The sequence below is a fragment of the Bombus vancouverensis genome, chromosome 7 (genome assembly GCF_051014615.1).
Source record: "Bombus vancouverensis nearcticus chromosome 7, iyBomVanc1_principal, whole genome shotgun sequence".
Classification (NCBI taxonomy): domain Eukaryota; kingdom Metazoa; phylum Arthropoda; class Insecta; order Hymenoptera; family Apidae; genus Bombus; species Bombus vancouverensis.
The window spans coordinates 10,151,909-10,170,352 of NC_134917.1; the positions used below are offsets into that span (position 1 = coordinate 10,151,909).

The following is an 18,444-nucleotide window of genomic DNA, read 5'->3' on the forward strand; positions in this document are numbered from 1 at the left end:
TTCTGCAAACATGCGTCGAGAACGCAATGAACAAGACACTTGCCATAATTTAAAGTAGAGAAAGAAATATAGGTCGTGTAATATCCACACATTTAGATGCAGAAAAAAGTTGCATGCTTTTAATTTGATCGTTGTCGTATTTTTGTACACATGACGTTTTTCATTAATATCTATATTAATTAATTTGTTACTAATTACAACAATTAATTGAATCGCTAATAATTGAATTAATCAAGATATTTATCACAATTTCACTGAACCGAGAAATTCAAGAAACAGTAATAGAAAATTCACTGAAAGGCAGTTTCCATTAATATTCATGTCAATGAACTTGTTATAAAGAAATATAGTAGCGCAATAAATATCAGATTGATCAAGACATCTATTACAATACCAATATAACAAAACACAAAGGAAGTACATGCTGGAAACAATTTAATCGAAAGCCAGTTTCCACTAATCCATTAATTAAACCGTGATCGTTGCGCTGAAGTATCGCAACGCGATACGAGTCGACGAATAACGGCATAGATCGAGATCAACGTCCGAGCTTTACAGTTTTTACAGAACACGGGCCGATAGCTTCGCGCGAGCGTCATACTCTGATTAGCTCGTCGACTTCTCTTTACGTTATCCAACGAGCCGAGCACTCGTAAAGCACAAATTCACGTGTAAGCACGTGCATTATCCCGAGGATGAGTCCGTAAACAGCCACCAGTTGCTCGGATCACAAGCAATATTATAAGATCGACGTATAACATGTAAAAAGAGCGCGATGTGCGTGTGCACGCGCTTAATTGCATTAAACCAAATTGAAATGGAATTCTGGAGTAGATAGTCGCATGTAACGCGCTTCGTTGCTGTTGGTAATCGGTCAGAAATTGCGTAAACATTTTTCAAACGATTCACTCGACCGCTCGCCTCGAGCGCGCGATCCGACGAGGATCACGCTCGAAATCCGTATTACGCATTCACCGAATGTCCAATTAGTAGCGATAGGATCAAGTTCAATATGTATTTATAAGTTCAAATCAAATATATCTCAGAATCAGATTTGTTTCATGGGATTGGAATATTATTCGTAAAATGTAACAATTCGTTCATTAATGTTAATTAATAACCAAATAATATTTTCGTTGTCGGTAGTGGTTTCCGATAAACAAATGTATTTTTGCTGCTAGTAACGATTATAATTAATCGAAAGCATTTCTGTTATTAATAATGATCATTGCTAACCAAAAAAAAGATTCCATTACTGATCATGCTTACAGATAATAAAAAATATTTTCTCCGCCAATAATGGTTATCAGTAATTGAAAAAGAATTTCATCGCCGATAATGGTTATTCGTAAAGAAAAAAAAATATTTTCGTAGTAAATAATCACTGACAACTAATTTTCGTCTTCGATAATGATTACCAGTAAATAAAAAAATCTTAGTCTATAGGGGGTATTCCTGGCCAAAATCATTTAAACCAAGATTTAAATTTTAATATACGATATGACGATAAGATATAAAAATCTTCTTTACAAAATGCTTATGGAGGATTCGAATCTAGTTACAACGTATTTAAATCCATTACTATCAATTACCTCCCTCCGCGCGCGATATCGACGCATTTTCGAATCCTACCGTCCACTTTTAACGTCAAAAGGATTTCACGACACGCGTTAAAGCGCATTATCACTGTCTGTCAAAGTTCCAACCATACGTAATGATTACGAACGAACATTTAAACTCAGAAGTATGTCTCGAAAGTAGCTACGACTATTCTCGTTTCTGCACGCTTGTCGGAGCTTTAAAGAACAAACGCGACAGCTACGAAGTGCCGTGTAATTCATAGTCCGCGTAGACACAAGAATAAGGTCATAAAAGTCTTTACAGTAGCTATTTAGAAATCGGGGACCATCGCTCATTTGTTGCAAAGATCTTTTTCTTCGCTGACATCGTATATATTGTGTGTCAAATGTTTATCGATGGTTCTTAATTCGGCGAGAGGATTGAGTAATATAAATTTCTTAAGAGAAAAGGAGACACATTGCACACTAATGATGTTAATAAACTTTCCTATCTTGGATGCGTTGTTAACTAATTTCTCAGTTGTAATTAACAACTGTATTACAAAAGACAGGCTTTCTCAACCTTTAGTTATAAAAATGTCAAATATGATCGTCGTTAACAAATGATTAATTGTACTTAGCAGATACAGAAATCTAAATTATTTTTCTATAAAACAGCAGCCTTTAAGATCCGGAATAATTACCTACCTTTAAATATCTACCTATGAAGCTAAATATATCCAACTAAAAATACCCATAACTTACATGATGTTTATTAATAGAATTTACCTTCCTTTAGCCAGCCATAGACATCTGAACTTCGAAATATGTACATCCATCTTTAGCTGAGTATATATTGTGCACTCTTACCTGTAACAAACAGCAAAATATTCCTTTATAAATCTAAAAATTAATACAACGGTACAAAATCAATATAATATGATATAAAAGAATGAATAGCTGCAAATTTAAGAAAGAAAAAAAAATATAAGAAAGTAAAATTTGTTTAACATTCGGAGGACTATGGTCTTGAAATTTATAAAAACAGTCAGGTAACGACTTCCTTTTTGAACTTTCAGCCGCGATAAGAAAAAACTTAATTCAACGAAAAAGGCTGTATTGGTTAATCGAAGACACTAATCGAGGAGGAATGTTTCCTTACGTAGTTAACTCGGAGCCGAAAGGATATTTTGACCCGATTCCTTTTAAACTGTTCTCATAAACCATCGACTTGGCTGTCGGCGCGAAACTCGGGCCCCTTTTCCGACTGGCAGGGCCCACGGAGACGGACAGGTGGTTCTATTATACCCCACGCGTTCCACCGGTTCGTTTCACCGTGCAGATTTGTCGAACCGGCCAACCACGATTTGCATATACAAGTAGCAATGTCGGAGTGGAACGTTTCCACGGTCGTTACCACGAAACACGGCAAACCTGCGATCGATAGTGTGGCTCAGGGCGCTGTAGTTTTTTAAAACGGCTGCTTGACTATAAGAAAGTCATCGAGTATCGTGCAGGTTAATATCATCTGACGCTTAACTATTAGAGTTACTATATTTATTCATGTGGTACAGCCATGAGCCAAATACGCTGGCTCAAAAAAATATTCGAAAACTTGTAGAAAACTTTTATGAATATATTATATATGAAAGATCTTATAATTTGATCAGCATTATTATCAGACACGACTATCACGATTATAATGGTAAAGTTCGAAACAAATTTGAAAATATATGCAGGGATTGTAAAATATTTGGCACGAGCATATATTTTGCAAAGTTTACAAAAGTGTGATAAAAATTACGATTTTTTTTTTAGTCAAACAACCGTTGTTAAAGAAATGTTATAGCCAGAAATTGTATGCAACTCGGCTGCAGTGGGCAGCAACACTCTTCCGCGCCACGAAACCAACTTATCGGAACAGATCGTGACGGTGTTCGTGACGGTGTTCGTGTCGCAATGTTGCTGGGTGGCGTGCACTGATCGCCTTCGTTGCAAACATAATTTTACCACGCTCAGCATCGAATTGTAGTCTACGCGTTGTATATAATCAATGAGTTCGTTTGCTTCTACTTTGAGCATCGGTAGTTTATTCGTTCTTTTAGTTAGAAGAGATCTCGATTCCTCGATTTGAATTGAATTTAAGATTTGGGACGTTCTTTGATGTTAAAAACGTGTGCAATAAATATGTGTATAAAGAAAATTACTGGTATAGGTTTAAGAATGGATGAAATTTATTTAGGAGAATGAAAAGAAATTAGAAAGTTGGGATATTTCGACGGAAATAATTGTCTCCATTTTTTGTTTAAGACTCCTATAAAAATCCTTATTTCTGCAAAGACCAAAGGATTAACTAATTGCTCAGTCTGGCTCTTGAATTATTTACATTTCTATGGAGTAACAAAATGAAATATAATTTGTCTGTTTCTAATCTAATCTAATCAACCGTCTGAATTTATGCATTAATATAACACAATAGTGACGCTTGAATTATAAATAAGTTTAGGATGATAGCGTTCACTGTTCTGTTAAAGGTTATCTGTTAGGAAACAATGTGGCACTTACTGGTTTGCGTAACGCTTCTGTAGCTAAGAACACTGCGAAGGTTTATTTAGTTGCTAAACAATTATTTAGAATAACGGGGCCACCCACGAGTTCAACTCAGCATGTATCCTATGCAACGTTAATGCAATAATCGTGTAGAGAACGTAGTTACGAGCGCATCGAAGAGTAGTGATCATCCATCCGCTAACGATCTGAATAAATCTAACAAGTTCGTTAATTGCATCATTGTATTTGCGTTCTACAATTAAATTTTAATAGTTATTTGGATAGCAATAAGTCTTAAGAGAAGATTATTGATTTCAATACTGTGCAGTTTATAGGATTTTTAATTAATACTAGAATTGCCACTTTGTAATATGCTACACATATGTACGTAATCATAATTATAATTCTAAACGTAATTATAAAATATAAGTAAATAGATATTATGATAAATGATTAGGTTTCTATTTTAATAAAAATCAACTGTATGTTTGTAATAATTATAGTTTTCAGGAAAAATAACTTTTATGAATTTTATAATCTTAACTAGTATTAAATCTGGTATTAAACGTATAGGCAATACGGAAAAAATGCAGAAATATCCAAAGTAAAGTATTTTAATTATTGTTTACAGGATGAAACAAGTCAGTGTTTAGCTTGCATGTTTTTATTTGCGTTTATAAATTCAACAAAGAATAAGCTATAAAATATTTATGATCTTTTAACAAAGGAAACGAATCCCAGAATTCTTAAGTTTATAGTTAGGTATCTACAATCGTTAATCCTAATTGCTATTATTTCTATTAATAATTGAGAAAACTCATTATCTGAATGCACATTTACTTTCCGTAGTATAACAACTAACAAAGACGAATCAAATAAAAAGACGATTATTTACGCAAAGAAATATCTTTAATACCATTTATAGTTCGTTGCAATACCGAGCATAAACCCAAAATTATACTTCTATAAATCTTTACGATCGGCAAAGCTGCAATCAGCAGTGCACTAAGTATAAAACTAAACGAAGTCGTAAAGAAGCATCGTGTCATTCTCCTCTTTTCCTTCGTTCAACAGCTCACTGTCTTGAACATTGAGAGATCGTATCGCAAAATCTGATTCAACGGAAATAATGAAATAAAATACGTCGTCGCATGCATCTTTAATTACGAAACGTTGTGTATGCACACGACCTCCGTATGAACAGGCATCGATAGCGATCCGGAGGACTTTACCTCCTGTTTATTGCACGTCGCGTTACCAGTACGGCAGGTCATGGTTGCCACTTGAGACAATAATAATTCAGCTTGCGTTCGACTATACTTCATTATTCGGCAAATAGACATCACTAGGTGTATACCTACTAGTTACATAGTAGATGGGAACAGAATCTTTATTAGTAGAAAGTATTCGAAGAACCGGATTCTCCAACGATTTAATTGCGGAAACGTTCTGCGTTATTCGTACGGGAAAATTTCTTTATCGACGCATCGTTGCGTATCTTCCTTGCTCGGTTGTTTCTCCACTATTCTCTGTGATTTCCTTTCCTATCGTACGTTTGCCACTGCTTAATACTTTGTTCTCTACTGTCCTTTCTAATTTGAATTTTACCATTATTTTACCATTATCGTATGGGCTCAGACAAGGATGGGTTGGTTGGAATTCATTTTCACTGAATAAATATTACTAACATAATTAAAGAAAATGTTCAAAGAATTAGATGAAATGCACCATCACTTTCAATCTCATAGAATACGCCTTTCACTAACTTTCTTTTTACCATTTTGTAGTATACTTCATTAAATATGTTAAAAAGCGAAAATGCCTAAGTGCAGTGACTTGTAAAGTTTTATGTATTGAAACATTCAGTGCGGCACACAGAATCGAAGTCGGGTCCCTGCTTACGGAAATCGATTTTTCTATAACGTGTATCAATTTATCCAAGCGCCATCCGCAAGAAAATGCAAAATTCCGACAACGCGTACGTTTACTTCTTTTATATGTTACAATATTCAGAAATTAAAACGTTTAAAATAAAGAGTTCTTACTATGTATCTAAGCGTAGACACTGGTTAATAAAAGTCACATATTGTATCACGAATAATTTAGTTCCTTTAAACGTGGTTCAGAATCTATTCTATTTATTGTCCTTTTCGTAAAATGAATAGATCTAACACGTGAGCATAAAAGCTGTAACGTACGCACTATCGTGCTATACGTAAGCTCAGGTTGGATGTTCCGCTGGTTTCTCGGTAATCGAGCCGCAACGCGAGTAGCTTATCGCATGCAAAACTAGTTTTCAGCGCGTACGAAACGATGCGACGTCGTGCCTTTCGTAATTTATTGATCATCGATGCACGTATAGTGGCATGAGCATGGATCGTTGCCAATAGGCGATAGAGGCTCGTTTGAGACTGATGCAGCTTAATTATATCTCGATTTCGATACGAACTAAACTTGTTCAAGATTGATATTAATTAGACGCGAGCGCCGAGCTCGCATGCTCAAAGTATCGTAATTATGGCATCACAAGTTTCAACGAACGGCATCAGACATAACGTAATCTTATCGTGAAAAATTATGTCGGTCGTAAGATCAGAAAGGATGCGCGTTAACATTTGCATAATTTTATGATTCTACTCAAAGGTGTATTCGGGGAACGTGTGATACGTAGAAACAGTCTCTATACATTAATTAACGTTATCGACAATCCTGTGACTACCAAAAGGCATTAATCGATGGGTATGCATGCTCGTAAAATAAATTTCACTATGAGCACTGTGTTTCGGTCGATTATTCGATAATCTGGGAAAGAACTATCGTCGTTCATCCGTGAGACATAAAAAAAACTCTTCCTGTTCCCTAAAAGAATCGCTTTCTAATGACGAAATCTTGTAAATTTTGATGTGTACAATTCTTCATGCTAGTGGCTACACAACTAGAATCGCCTACATTTCGTATCTTAAGAATATTTCATTCTAAATATTTCTGTCATGTATCCTCTTAATCCTCTTTAGTATTCAACTGAAACCAAGATTTGTTCGAATATTTCATAATTTTATAGAAATCTATAGTAAAGACACAACAGATTTTTTAAACTTAATGTAATAAAATAAATAATAATATAATGTAATAATGTAATAAAAGTAATGTATAATTAGGTACCATGTAAAATAAAAATGTATTTTTATCAAAAATCAATTACTAGTTGCAACACGCGATGAACCTTTCAAACGTTCTGTAAATCCCAAAATATAGTTTTCGTAACAATTTTGCGGTCGTATCTGCTTCATTTTGCAATCGTTGCGAATTACTAAGTTTTGTACACGACTGACGCAGAATCGCAATACGATTAAACACTAAGATTTTCCGATTGCTTCCTTACATGACGACATTCATCCGTTCGCGAATTGGCAGAAAAACACGGCAAATTGTACAACGCTTTTTCGATTTCAACAGATTATTATTAGCGAGGAAGAATCGCTTGGTAATGATGCTGGTAATTATATTAACTTTCATAAGAGATCGGAACTGCGTTATTCCGATGTTATCTGTAACATTCTCTGCAGTTTATTAAGTTGAAATTAAAATAAAGATTTGAAACAGAGAAAATTGCATCGATTAAACGTAATAAGCTTGAAAATAACTGATTAGTGTCCGAGTTTCTAAGCATTTTTGTGATTTATATCGCAGAGAAAGTAATGAAGGATAGTAGGACAAACATTTCTCTTTTCCTTCATTCAAAAAGGTTAATTTAGAATCTACTAAGCTTCGTTACATATATGTGTATAAATGTCTTAACCAATCGTATATATTCTCATTAGATAACCTATGGTATTTTATAAATTAAGGATTATTTCTCGTAAGTATAGATACTGCAGCAAAACGCACTGGATATTTCTCTTAATAATCTTATAAATAATACTTACAGGGTTTTAATGATTCAGCACAAACTACTTAATTGTAGTTACTAGTTTGATATTTCTACAATTATATAAAATTAGTATTTCATAAAATGTGTAACACAACTTCAGGTATGGTATTAAATTATCGATTAATACACATAGTAAGAATTATCATTCATATTTCCGTATAGTAATGCATTTTAATTGATCGGAGTTGCTAATCTGGAAGTTATTTCCAAACACTGAAAGTTCGTGCATAAATTATTTTTTAAGCCAAGATAATTACTTATTCTAAACCTACGTTCACTAAACTTTTACTTCGAATTCTCTTTTCTATGTAAAAAAATTGATTTCCAGTCTTTCTTTCGCAATTCTCCTTTCTATTGGACTGCTCGCCATTTATAGCGGAACAAATAAATCATCTTATACACGAAAGAAAAAAATACGTAGAAAGTCAGAGTTACAGATCGTATTTAGTTCTTTAGGTTCATTATTTTGTTCGGAAGCTCAATAATTGCAATAACAGCCGAGTAATTTGAACACCGTGAAGAGTGTATTAATTGCATGCAGTAAAGTATATCACCAAAGAGTTACTGCTCTCTTAGCGGCAGAATAATACTTTTTAGAAGCGGCATTCTGACGTTTATGAGCGTGACAAGTCGTAAGTTTACGCGTGAAACGTGACTTTGGATTCGAGCACGGTCAGATCGTTAAATCGGCGAAGATGGACGAGCGGCTTCATTACACGTCCGCAACCCGTGATATCGCGCGAACGAGTATAATGTATATCGTGAGCTTCCAAGCCGGTAATTATACAGTTGTCAGTCAATTGGTGAGAAAATGCGATCACGATTGAGAGATCAAGCGACGTGCGGATATCTTCTTCGACGTTCACGTCGTTAACTCGCTCCACGAGATCGAAGAAGAGCAATTATTACTTTCTGGATTTCCATTTCTAGCAGCACGTGAAAAGATGCGTTTAATGTGCATACGAGTTTTCTTCAATGTCAATGGTTTGCAGAAATGATGCATGAAAGCATAACGCAATCACGTTGCGTAATTTGACGGATGATTATAAAATTATAAAATAGTAGTGTTGTGTGTTTATGTATGTGTTAGTTGAAATTCTGTCTAAATTAGTTACCTTAATCTTACAGTAATCTAATCAATAATAAACTTCTTTGTTGCAAAATAAATCATAAGTGTAATTCTGTCTAGATTAGTCGTTTTACTTTTACGATAACCTAAGAATAGCTTTCTATGTATTTAGTAGTTTGGTTTAGTAGTCGAAGAAAATAGGACTCACTTTATTGATTTTCCGAATTGTATTTTGAGATGTATATAATATAATAGATAATGAATAGAAATAAAATAAAGTCGTGTATACGAAATTCTCTGCACGTAGCTTTACTTTTGAAAATCATTTAAATAAAAGTTACCTGGTCTGCAAATTAACTGGTCTATATTTTGTAAGTAACAACTTACCATAAAAGGAACACGCCAATAGCACTATTAATCACAATTTTAACCGCAGTTATACAAAAGCCTGGTTCGTTTCTTAAAATTGAACACTTGAACTGCACTGTAACTATTTATTGGAAAAATCAGCTTTCACTGGAATCATGATCGAGCTGTAAAGTGGTACAGTCGCAAATCAGTCACAGCGAATGGGCGATCAATAATGACACTACGATACATTTCAGAAACAGGAATATGTTAGAACCGCGAGTGCAACTGTTATTCCGTAATGTTGAAATTCCAAGTATCCAAATATATAAATTAAACGAATTTATTCGATTGCATGATTAATCAAAGTAGTGCTGATTGTGCTTTCTCCTTTTATTACCCCATTGAATGTACGATATTCTACTGACTCAAATTATGAACATATTCATAGAACATTGATATATTAACTTTTCTAATTATATCTATTTGTTTTATGATAACAATGATAAGCAGTTTAATGATATTAAATTTATTACTATAACATACTTGTTGTGATATTTAAACGTACGTGATACTTATATAAAGGCATGAAATTTATGGGAGAAGATATTACATACACAATTTCCATTAACTAATTAGAAAAAGTTCTCTGCTTCATCTTTCAGAAATTATCTAATCAAAATCTTTCGATACAATTTAATCCTTCTCTTAAGAAATTTTATGTTTCCATTTTAGATTTATTATAGTAAACAGAAATTCCCTGCTCTAGGAAAATATTTAAAATTAAAAAATAAAACGAGACCCAAAGAAATTTTTGCGTCATTGTACGCTATATAACGATTTCATACGAAACCTGTTCGTATAAGAAAACACGAAACGCCAAAGGCACTGTTTGATTGTCACCGATCTAATAACTATAAGTTATGTCGCACTATACAGCTATCGATTGCGTTAAAATTAGATTTCAATTAATTTTATGGAACAACAATTTGACACCTAATTGCAATCAATAAGACCTAATCAGTACCAAACTTTATACGTCGCTACTTAACATTCTTTATCTATGCGTAACTCGGATACTTTGCATCTGTGCATTTCTAGTCCCTTTAATAACAATACGAAAAAAAAGATCGAAATCAAATTAGAATTGCAAGAACTTCGAAAATATACCTCAAGCATAGCAGTTGGTTAACCGCGAAACTAAGATCAACATCCACAAACATTCGTTTACGCTCACTGGACCACATCGATTATCGCATTAAAGCTACGAATTCTTCTATTTCCTTGATTATCTCTCGGTTACGACTATATTTTTCTGCGAACAGGCCACTTTGTATTCAATGAAAATTTCCGTCAGGCTACACAGCCGTAGATTAACATTCTGATCGTAAATGGTAGCATTCTGTTCGCCAGCTAAACCCGTGTTCGCTTCTAATTGCACCAACCATTGTTGGCTATCGATAATAATTTTGTGCCAGGGATGTTGTAATAACGCTGACATTACGGAAGGGTTTCAGGTGCTTGGAGTCTGTTATTAAACGCCGATGTTATTTAGTGAAGCGCGATGTAATCGCGCGAGCTCATAATTGGATCGGAGAAACAATTTATGTCTAATTGTCTTTTACAACTCGAAATTTTTCGTCCAATTAGAAATAGTTCTGCACAAGAAGATAACGTTGTTTCATAAATTAAATTGTTCTTGTTAAATTCATACAAATTCTTTAAACGAATTAGATTATTTCTCAAACTGCTTCATTTACGGTAGAATCTTTATTTAAACTAATTTGTAATCGATGATCGGTGTGGTTAACTAATCCAAATATTTAATAAAATTAGGAAGATTATCGTTGAACTTTAGTTGTCGCTACTATTAATCACAGACTAATTAACCATATTTTTATAAAATTCCAGAGATTGTTTCAAAGAGTTATATGTATATTCTTTTGAAACTATTATCTACCTTCAGATATTGTTACTATTATTATACACTATCGACTATAATTATGCATGTATTTAATTAACCTGATTTTGTATAAAATGAAGGAGAATCTTTACAAAGTTATATATTTTTTTTTTTATTAAATTAGCCATCTCCTTTAATTGTATTTAAAGCAACAAAACGGAATTACATTAGAAAGGAGAAGTATTTTAGGAGTAAGTTTAGGAGAATCGACCATTCTCTTGTATTTGTCCTCGTTGCAAAACTAGGAAGACTGCAAGTTGTACATTTGTGAGCAATTAAGTAAGCGTGCGAATAATGGCGCGGAAATAGGTCGAATTTGTTTAATCAAGCGTACGAAATCAAAGTGAAACTCCGTTTCGTTCGGTTCTTCTCTATCTCCATCCACATAATTGATGTAATTATCTTACAAGTCATTGGCACATACTCATTCTGCCATCTAAGAAACTTCTTTTCTTGTCTGCTCGAAGGAAACGCGAATGCGCGTCCTCGAATGCATTCATGTCTACACAGGACGTTGTCTTTCGCATTTCAGTAATTGTTCACGCGTGGTACATCCACCGAAGGAGATCCTGTGCAATCGAGGATACGTTCAGTGGTTCTCCTTTCTAAATTTCCAATTCTATTCGTTCGACAAATTTTCTGTTGTAAGATTTAAAGCACAATATCAATTCTTCAAAATGTTCACCATCATATTCCTAATTCCCTTAATAACATAGCAACTCTGGCATTGCTATTACGTTTAAAGACAATTAATTAAACGTATGAATAAATTAATAGCCAATAATAATTTGTAACTATTCTTATATTACGACAATGTAAGAATTCCTGCAATAATATGCATTTAAGTTGCATGCATTTGTTTTTATGCATTTATTCTTATTAAATATGCATTTATTACAAACAAAAAATAGAAACTGACTTAAGACTTTCACGCTGTTCTTCTAGTGAAATTCATCAGAGTTGGTCTTCGGCTTATCAAATACGTTATATGTTGTTTCGTAAACCGTTTCGTGAATGTTGCTCATAAAGTTATGTATAAGACGCTTGATAACCCGAAGATCAACCACGATAAATTCAAAAAATAGAACTAAAAAATTTGCAATGACAAAGATACGATTATGTTTCGTGAATAAACATGAAAAATATTTGTCATTGGTCCTTAAAACTTCTTTATATGTGTATTACCATACTTTAATACTGAGAACCGTCCCGTTCGTGAAATTAAACCGCGGAGAGGATATGAAATGGAAAGTGCGGACTGGATCTTGCCCAACTGCAACCTCTTTAGAATGGTAAATATTTCGAGGACTTAGGCTAATCGCTCAAATTCCTGATTTACAATCGTATAATCTCATCTATCGATGGAATAAATGACAAGCATGTGATTATCAATTTCTCTTTTTCCCATTTGCAAAGAAATAAGGATTCTTCGCACATTGCTAACGAACGTGAAAATTCCGCTTTCTTCGACGCTTCGTAACTGATTGCTTCTAATGAACGAGTCGATCGAATCTTATCCTCGAATCATCTGGTTTCCGTGATCTTAGCAAGGGGAGCAGAATTTTTCACGCAATTCACATCGCGTACTTTCCACCTGACTTGTCTCCTTTACTACCGCTAACATAAATTTCTTTCTCAGCTTTATCTTTTTTTTGTTTTATCTCATATAATATCCGTTACGAACATCAGAACTCTACAATTTCGTAACACGCAATTTTATTCCAGGTAACGGAACGAAATTCTTTACTGTCATTAAGAAAAATGATAATTATTTGTATTCCAAGACCAAAATGATCGGAAATTTTAATTATCCAAAGTCTAGATAACAAATAATCTTTAGGTATATTGAACAGATTACCGAGAAAACTTTCTATTCTTTTAGAATATTAGTTCTTTCACGTAAAATGGTACTCTTATACCGAATAGGACATCTTGAAAACACAAACCGTTCCCTTGGTCGCCTAAACAAAGTTAAACAAATATCTACGCAGCTGTAATGAAAAGTTTCTTCACAGTCTGTAGCAATGTAACATTTACTCCGTTATGCGAAGCATTTGTAAGGAATGTGTGGTAATGCACAACATGACAGGGTATTGTGAGAACGATCTACCTGTTAGCATAAAAACAGCATTATACACTGGCCAATTGTAACGCACTGATTTCGACTGACTCGTTAAAAGAAAAATCCTCCCGTTGCGCGCTCATTACACAACAAAGGTGAATTTAAACGTATCTGGAAGCATTACGCGTGTGTTTATAGGGGTCAAGCACTTTTCTTCCCGCAAATCGAGAAAGCATTTACCACGAGTTCATGACACCAACTGACAAAACATTTTTAAACGCATCGTGAAACGCTGCTGAAAGTAGATATACGCGCTGTTTAGAAACTATAACTTTCGAATGTAAGGCTATATCTTGCTACATACTTTCAGTTCTTCTCAGTCCAAATTGATTCAATAGTACTTTTTTAACATTAAAAAAGTATCTCGAATTTGAGCAAAATAGTACTATAGGAAAAGGACTATTACGATTTCTTCTTTCAATCCTAAGATTGAAATATAAAAATTAAAAAATTCGCAGTGTGGTTATCTGTATAATACTTCATTAGGTACCAGATCATTAAACAGCTATACAATAAAAATAACATATTTAAAAATATACGCTAAACTCCTTCCAGAAAGATATCAGATTTCAGTTATTATAAAATTGAAATAAAAATTGATTCTAGAACAGTTTCGTAACCGGCATGAAACCAAAAGGTAGTTTACAAGCTATATAACAACCAATTTTTAAACTCGGAAGTTGTATTTTACCAATTACTTAGATAAAGAATCATACCTTATACAGAATTACACTGGGTTTTACAGGGAAAATTTGATTTATGCCAACACTTTTGTTCATTACCGTAGTTTATCGAGCAGAAAGAAGCTGGATAATGGGAGAACGCGTTCACGTACAGATGCATGTATTTCATCGCAGTACGTCGATTAAACGAGGGTTACAACGTACCCGGAAATCAATCGTAAATCTCGCCATATTCTTCTTAAGCTTGTTTCGACGGTAATTCGACCGAAGGAATGCAAATATGGCCGAAACGTTGGCCGTTCAGCAAGTAAATACAGAAAACTATCGGTGATCCAGATTCGAGCGTGGACGGTTGGTCGATACGTCGTCGAACGATAAAATATTACCGCGAACGATATAGAAAGAGTCGAATTAAACATAGCCGGAGGAGTAATCGCGTCAGGCGATCGTGTAAAGTAAAAAGCGCTATACACGCGAGACAAATCCGAGACCTCGAGGCTGTTTTATAGAAACGGAACAAACGTTAATCTCACCGCTGATTCCTTTTCTTTCTTTGTTTCATAAGAGGTTACACATTGACAAACAGAAATAAAATTGTTAATAAAGGTAGATAAACGAGACGGGTAATGTAGCAAAGCTCGCAATGCCCAAGATAGAAACGTATATACAGAGTGCAGAATATCATAAAAGACATGTAAGAGATCTTATGATCACGCACGTGAGGGAATTACAAGACAGGTTGCGTGAGAAAATTATTTCTTAATCGATTTTCCTTCGTGAAAGATACATAAAACGTCTTCCGCGTGTGACGAATAAGTACGCATTAGCAGCCAGATGTTATTAGATATCTGGCTAACAAAGTATTGAAGTATAATAACTTGGATATAATAGATGTAAAAAAAGGAATTAATCTAGTTAATAACTTCAGGTGGTGAAATGAGTGAGATTTTACGTCGTTTTTCTATTAACGCAGTCCTTTTTTTTTTCATTGCAATCTTTTGTGTTGGAACATTATGAAGAATTAGGCGAGTAAATATCAGGTTTCTCTTTCGATTAGTGGTATAGTAAGATAATTAATTAGAAGCTATCGTGCTGGAAACATTTCTTGACTGCATAAAAACGTCGAGTTCTTTCGCGCCTCAGCAAAGTAGGAAGTCGTATGACTCAGTAAATTCAAACGCGACTCATTGAATGGAAGACATGACCCGCTGTGTGCGGTGATTTATCGCGTGTCGATCATCGATCGTATCGGCGGCCTTCTTAAAATTGCGCGTTAAACGGTGGTCGTGGCACGTTATTCGCCAACAACTAGCAAAGTGATACGAAGTGTGCGGCTGTTTATGTAAATAGGCTCCCTGATACGATCGTCTTAAAATCAGGTGCGTGGTTACGGTTTTCGTGTGTAATTATCTCGACCCGTGCGTCACAGCTACCTAATTACACCGACGACGATTGAAACCGCTCGATCGGCAACACGCTGACCATGCGACCTAATCATTGTACCTAACGGTGAAACTCGCATTAGGCGGCGCGTGATTATACCTGCAGCACGAGGATATCGTAGCTCTCCTGTCGCTCGAACCCTTCACTGAAGGTAGAGCACTAGGCTGCACGTGCCGGCAAACCACGTGTCGATCTACTTATCCATATCAGAAAGTATTTCAGTTCAGTAGTAGATTAAGCCATTAAAAAATGTAAAGTGTCTTTCGATCATATCTCTACTGAATGCTATTTATTCATGATACACCACTGTATTACGGCGTGCTAGCTAAAATTGCTAATATCGAAATATATATTTGACAATTAAATGTGAGTGTTAAGTTTCACACACATATGTATGCAATTCACAGGGTATTTCGTGTAATTCGGACAAATTATATTTTTGAAATTATCAGAAACAGACGTTATAAGGTAGAACTATGTAATGACGAAGAGTGAATGATTTTATGTACCGGTTAATTTAAAAAATACGATTATTTACTATTTAAAAGTACTTCTTCTGAATGGAAGCTCGTTAAAACTTTATTGACTTGGTTATCTCCAGATTTCGATTGCCGCTCTCTACAAAGAGTTATGAAAATACCTATGTCTTAAAACTATTAGTTGAAGAATTACTTCAGCTTGAAATAAGGCGAATGACAAGTATTTTAATGCGTGTAAGTTATTTTAGTATTCCACTTCTATGTTTCCTTTCTTTATCCATTCTATCAATACAGAATACGCTATCTCTGAAGACATAGAAATATTTGTCTTATATGTATGGATTTAAACTGGGTCATAGTGAAACTGAAACATGTCGAAATATGTTAGCGAAACGATTATGGTTTCAGAACTACGAAAAGATTATTTTATTCAAGTTTCTTTGATTTAAAAATGATTTTGATTTTGATTTCGATTTTGAAATGAATGGCGATGATCGAAATAACCTCGATTCTTCAGATGTTAATATGTAGATCTATGGAATATATAATGTACTAGTACCCTCTAAATCTAGATGGAGTAGTAACACTAATAACAGTAGCATCATATTGCCAGGAAATTGAAATAATATATTAAAAATCGATTCAGTGATCTTTATATAATGCAATCTAACATTATCTATCTATAACATACCAAATTAGTTTATAGTACTGTCCTTAAAAAAAACACACATGACTCTGTCAAATATCGGTATTGCAAGAGAATTCCACACTATTTGCAAATTTATGAAAATTCCACACAGTATGAATGACTCATGCAAAATGTGGTTTAAATTATGGTAAAAAAATTCAATCGTTTGCCAAACTGAATTTATGATAGAACTTATGACATACTAGACTTAGCGCTGTAGCAAAACTCAGAGAGTTACATACATGGTTTTACGAGATTTGTGAACTATTCGGAGTGGTCCACTTTATCGTGAGATAGCGGTTAGTGTCACAAACGACTCTGTCCAGAATAATATATAGTAATTTCATTTCGGGGTCAAATATTTCTTCCTCTCGCAGAGATTATCATGATTTCGAAGTTACCCACTTTTCGAATAACACACAGTGGAATTAAACAGATAATGGCGATCAAAACTTTTTAACTTTGTTTCTATCTGCAATATTTCAATCAAATTTTGGCAAATTAAACGAATATAAATGATAGTAAATAACAGAGGCTGCCTAGATATTTGCTTGTAAATTATTAGGATAAGATACTTTTTATAATTTCACAATATTTGCTTTTTCATAACATTGTAGGATATTTTATAAGATATTTGATACTTTTATTTTGCTTTGATAATTCTGATTCTTTTAATTGTAATTTTAATTTTGTATTTTTGAAAGTTGTTATAATTCAAATTTCGAAATTCATTTGTCAGATTGAACGATTTCGAATTATAAATTTAATAGCATACCACTTTTTACACGTGCTATTCAAAGATAAATTAAAAAATAACAGATGTAAGAACTAACAACACATTGCATGGATTAGGCAAAGTAATATAAAAATTTATCACATTTTCCACGATACACGCTATGACGATTCGAGTATTCAGTGAACTTTTTTTGATCCTACGCTTACGAATAGCGACTGTGCGAAGTGCTCTTACGTTAGAAAGAAATAGTTGGGCTGCGTTCTATATAGAAACTGTGTCCGATTTCGAAACAACGAGCACGCGTTTCAGGAATAAAAAGCAGCAACTCGAACCATTGCTAAATCGAAAAACAGGGAGCAGTGACATCAAACGTGACTAGCGAATTCTGTGGAATCGTAGCATGTTTTCAACTGGCCAAACGTATTCTGCACTCGCGGTTTTAGCCTTTGTTTTGTTCTTCAGAGAAATATACGAAATAAGTGAAACCGGTACAAAACATAACACAAGCACGAGCTACGAAATTAGAATAGTTAACTGCAAGTATAGCGTCGCACAAATCGCACCCTACGGCGTTACAGTATCGTTAATTTTGATTGTGCGCATAATAAGCTCATATTGCGGTAATTCGCGACGGCTTTCTAATCCGTAAATGTTTGTTAAATTAACGGACAGAGTTAACTAGATTCCAGTTAACTGTCCTGGTAAAACCTCGAACAAAATAGGTGTAGAAGTAAACAATGTAAATAAATCTGTCAAAGCAAGTTTAAAATAAGGAAAACGACGTTGGAAGCGCGTCGAATTTCAGTCTAACCGTACCAGAACCGAACATTCCTTAAACATAAAAGTTTTTGCGCTCACTTTCAGATCGGAGTA

General features: G+C 34.3%; 1 protein-coding gene across 2 annotated transcripts in view; it reads right to left on the minus strand.

The window, feature by feature from the left end:
• LOC117159059 (uncharacterized) overlaps positions 1 to 18,444 on the minus strand; it is a 76,400-nt gene that overhangs the window by 37,336 nt on the left and 20,620 nt on the right. Inside the window, exon 1 of one of the 2 annotated variants that reach the window (XM_033338570.2) lies at positions 2,349 to 2,421. The exons of the other annotated variant lie outside the window; for it this stretch is intronic. Coding sequence (XP_033194461.2) covers positions 2,349 to 2,394 — 46 coding nt within the window. The 5' untranslated portion in view covers positions 2,395 to 2,421. Of the gene's footprint in view, positions 1 to 2,348; positions 2,422 to 18,444 lie in introns of those variants that run through there. 2 annotated transcript variants of the gene reach the window in all.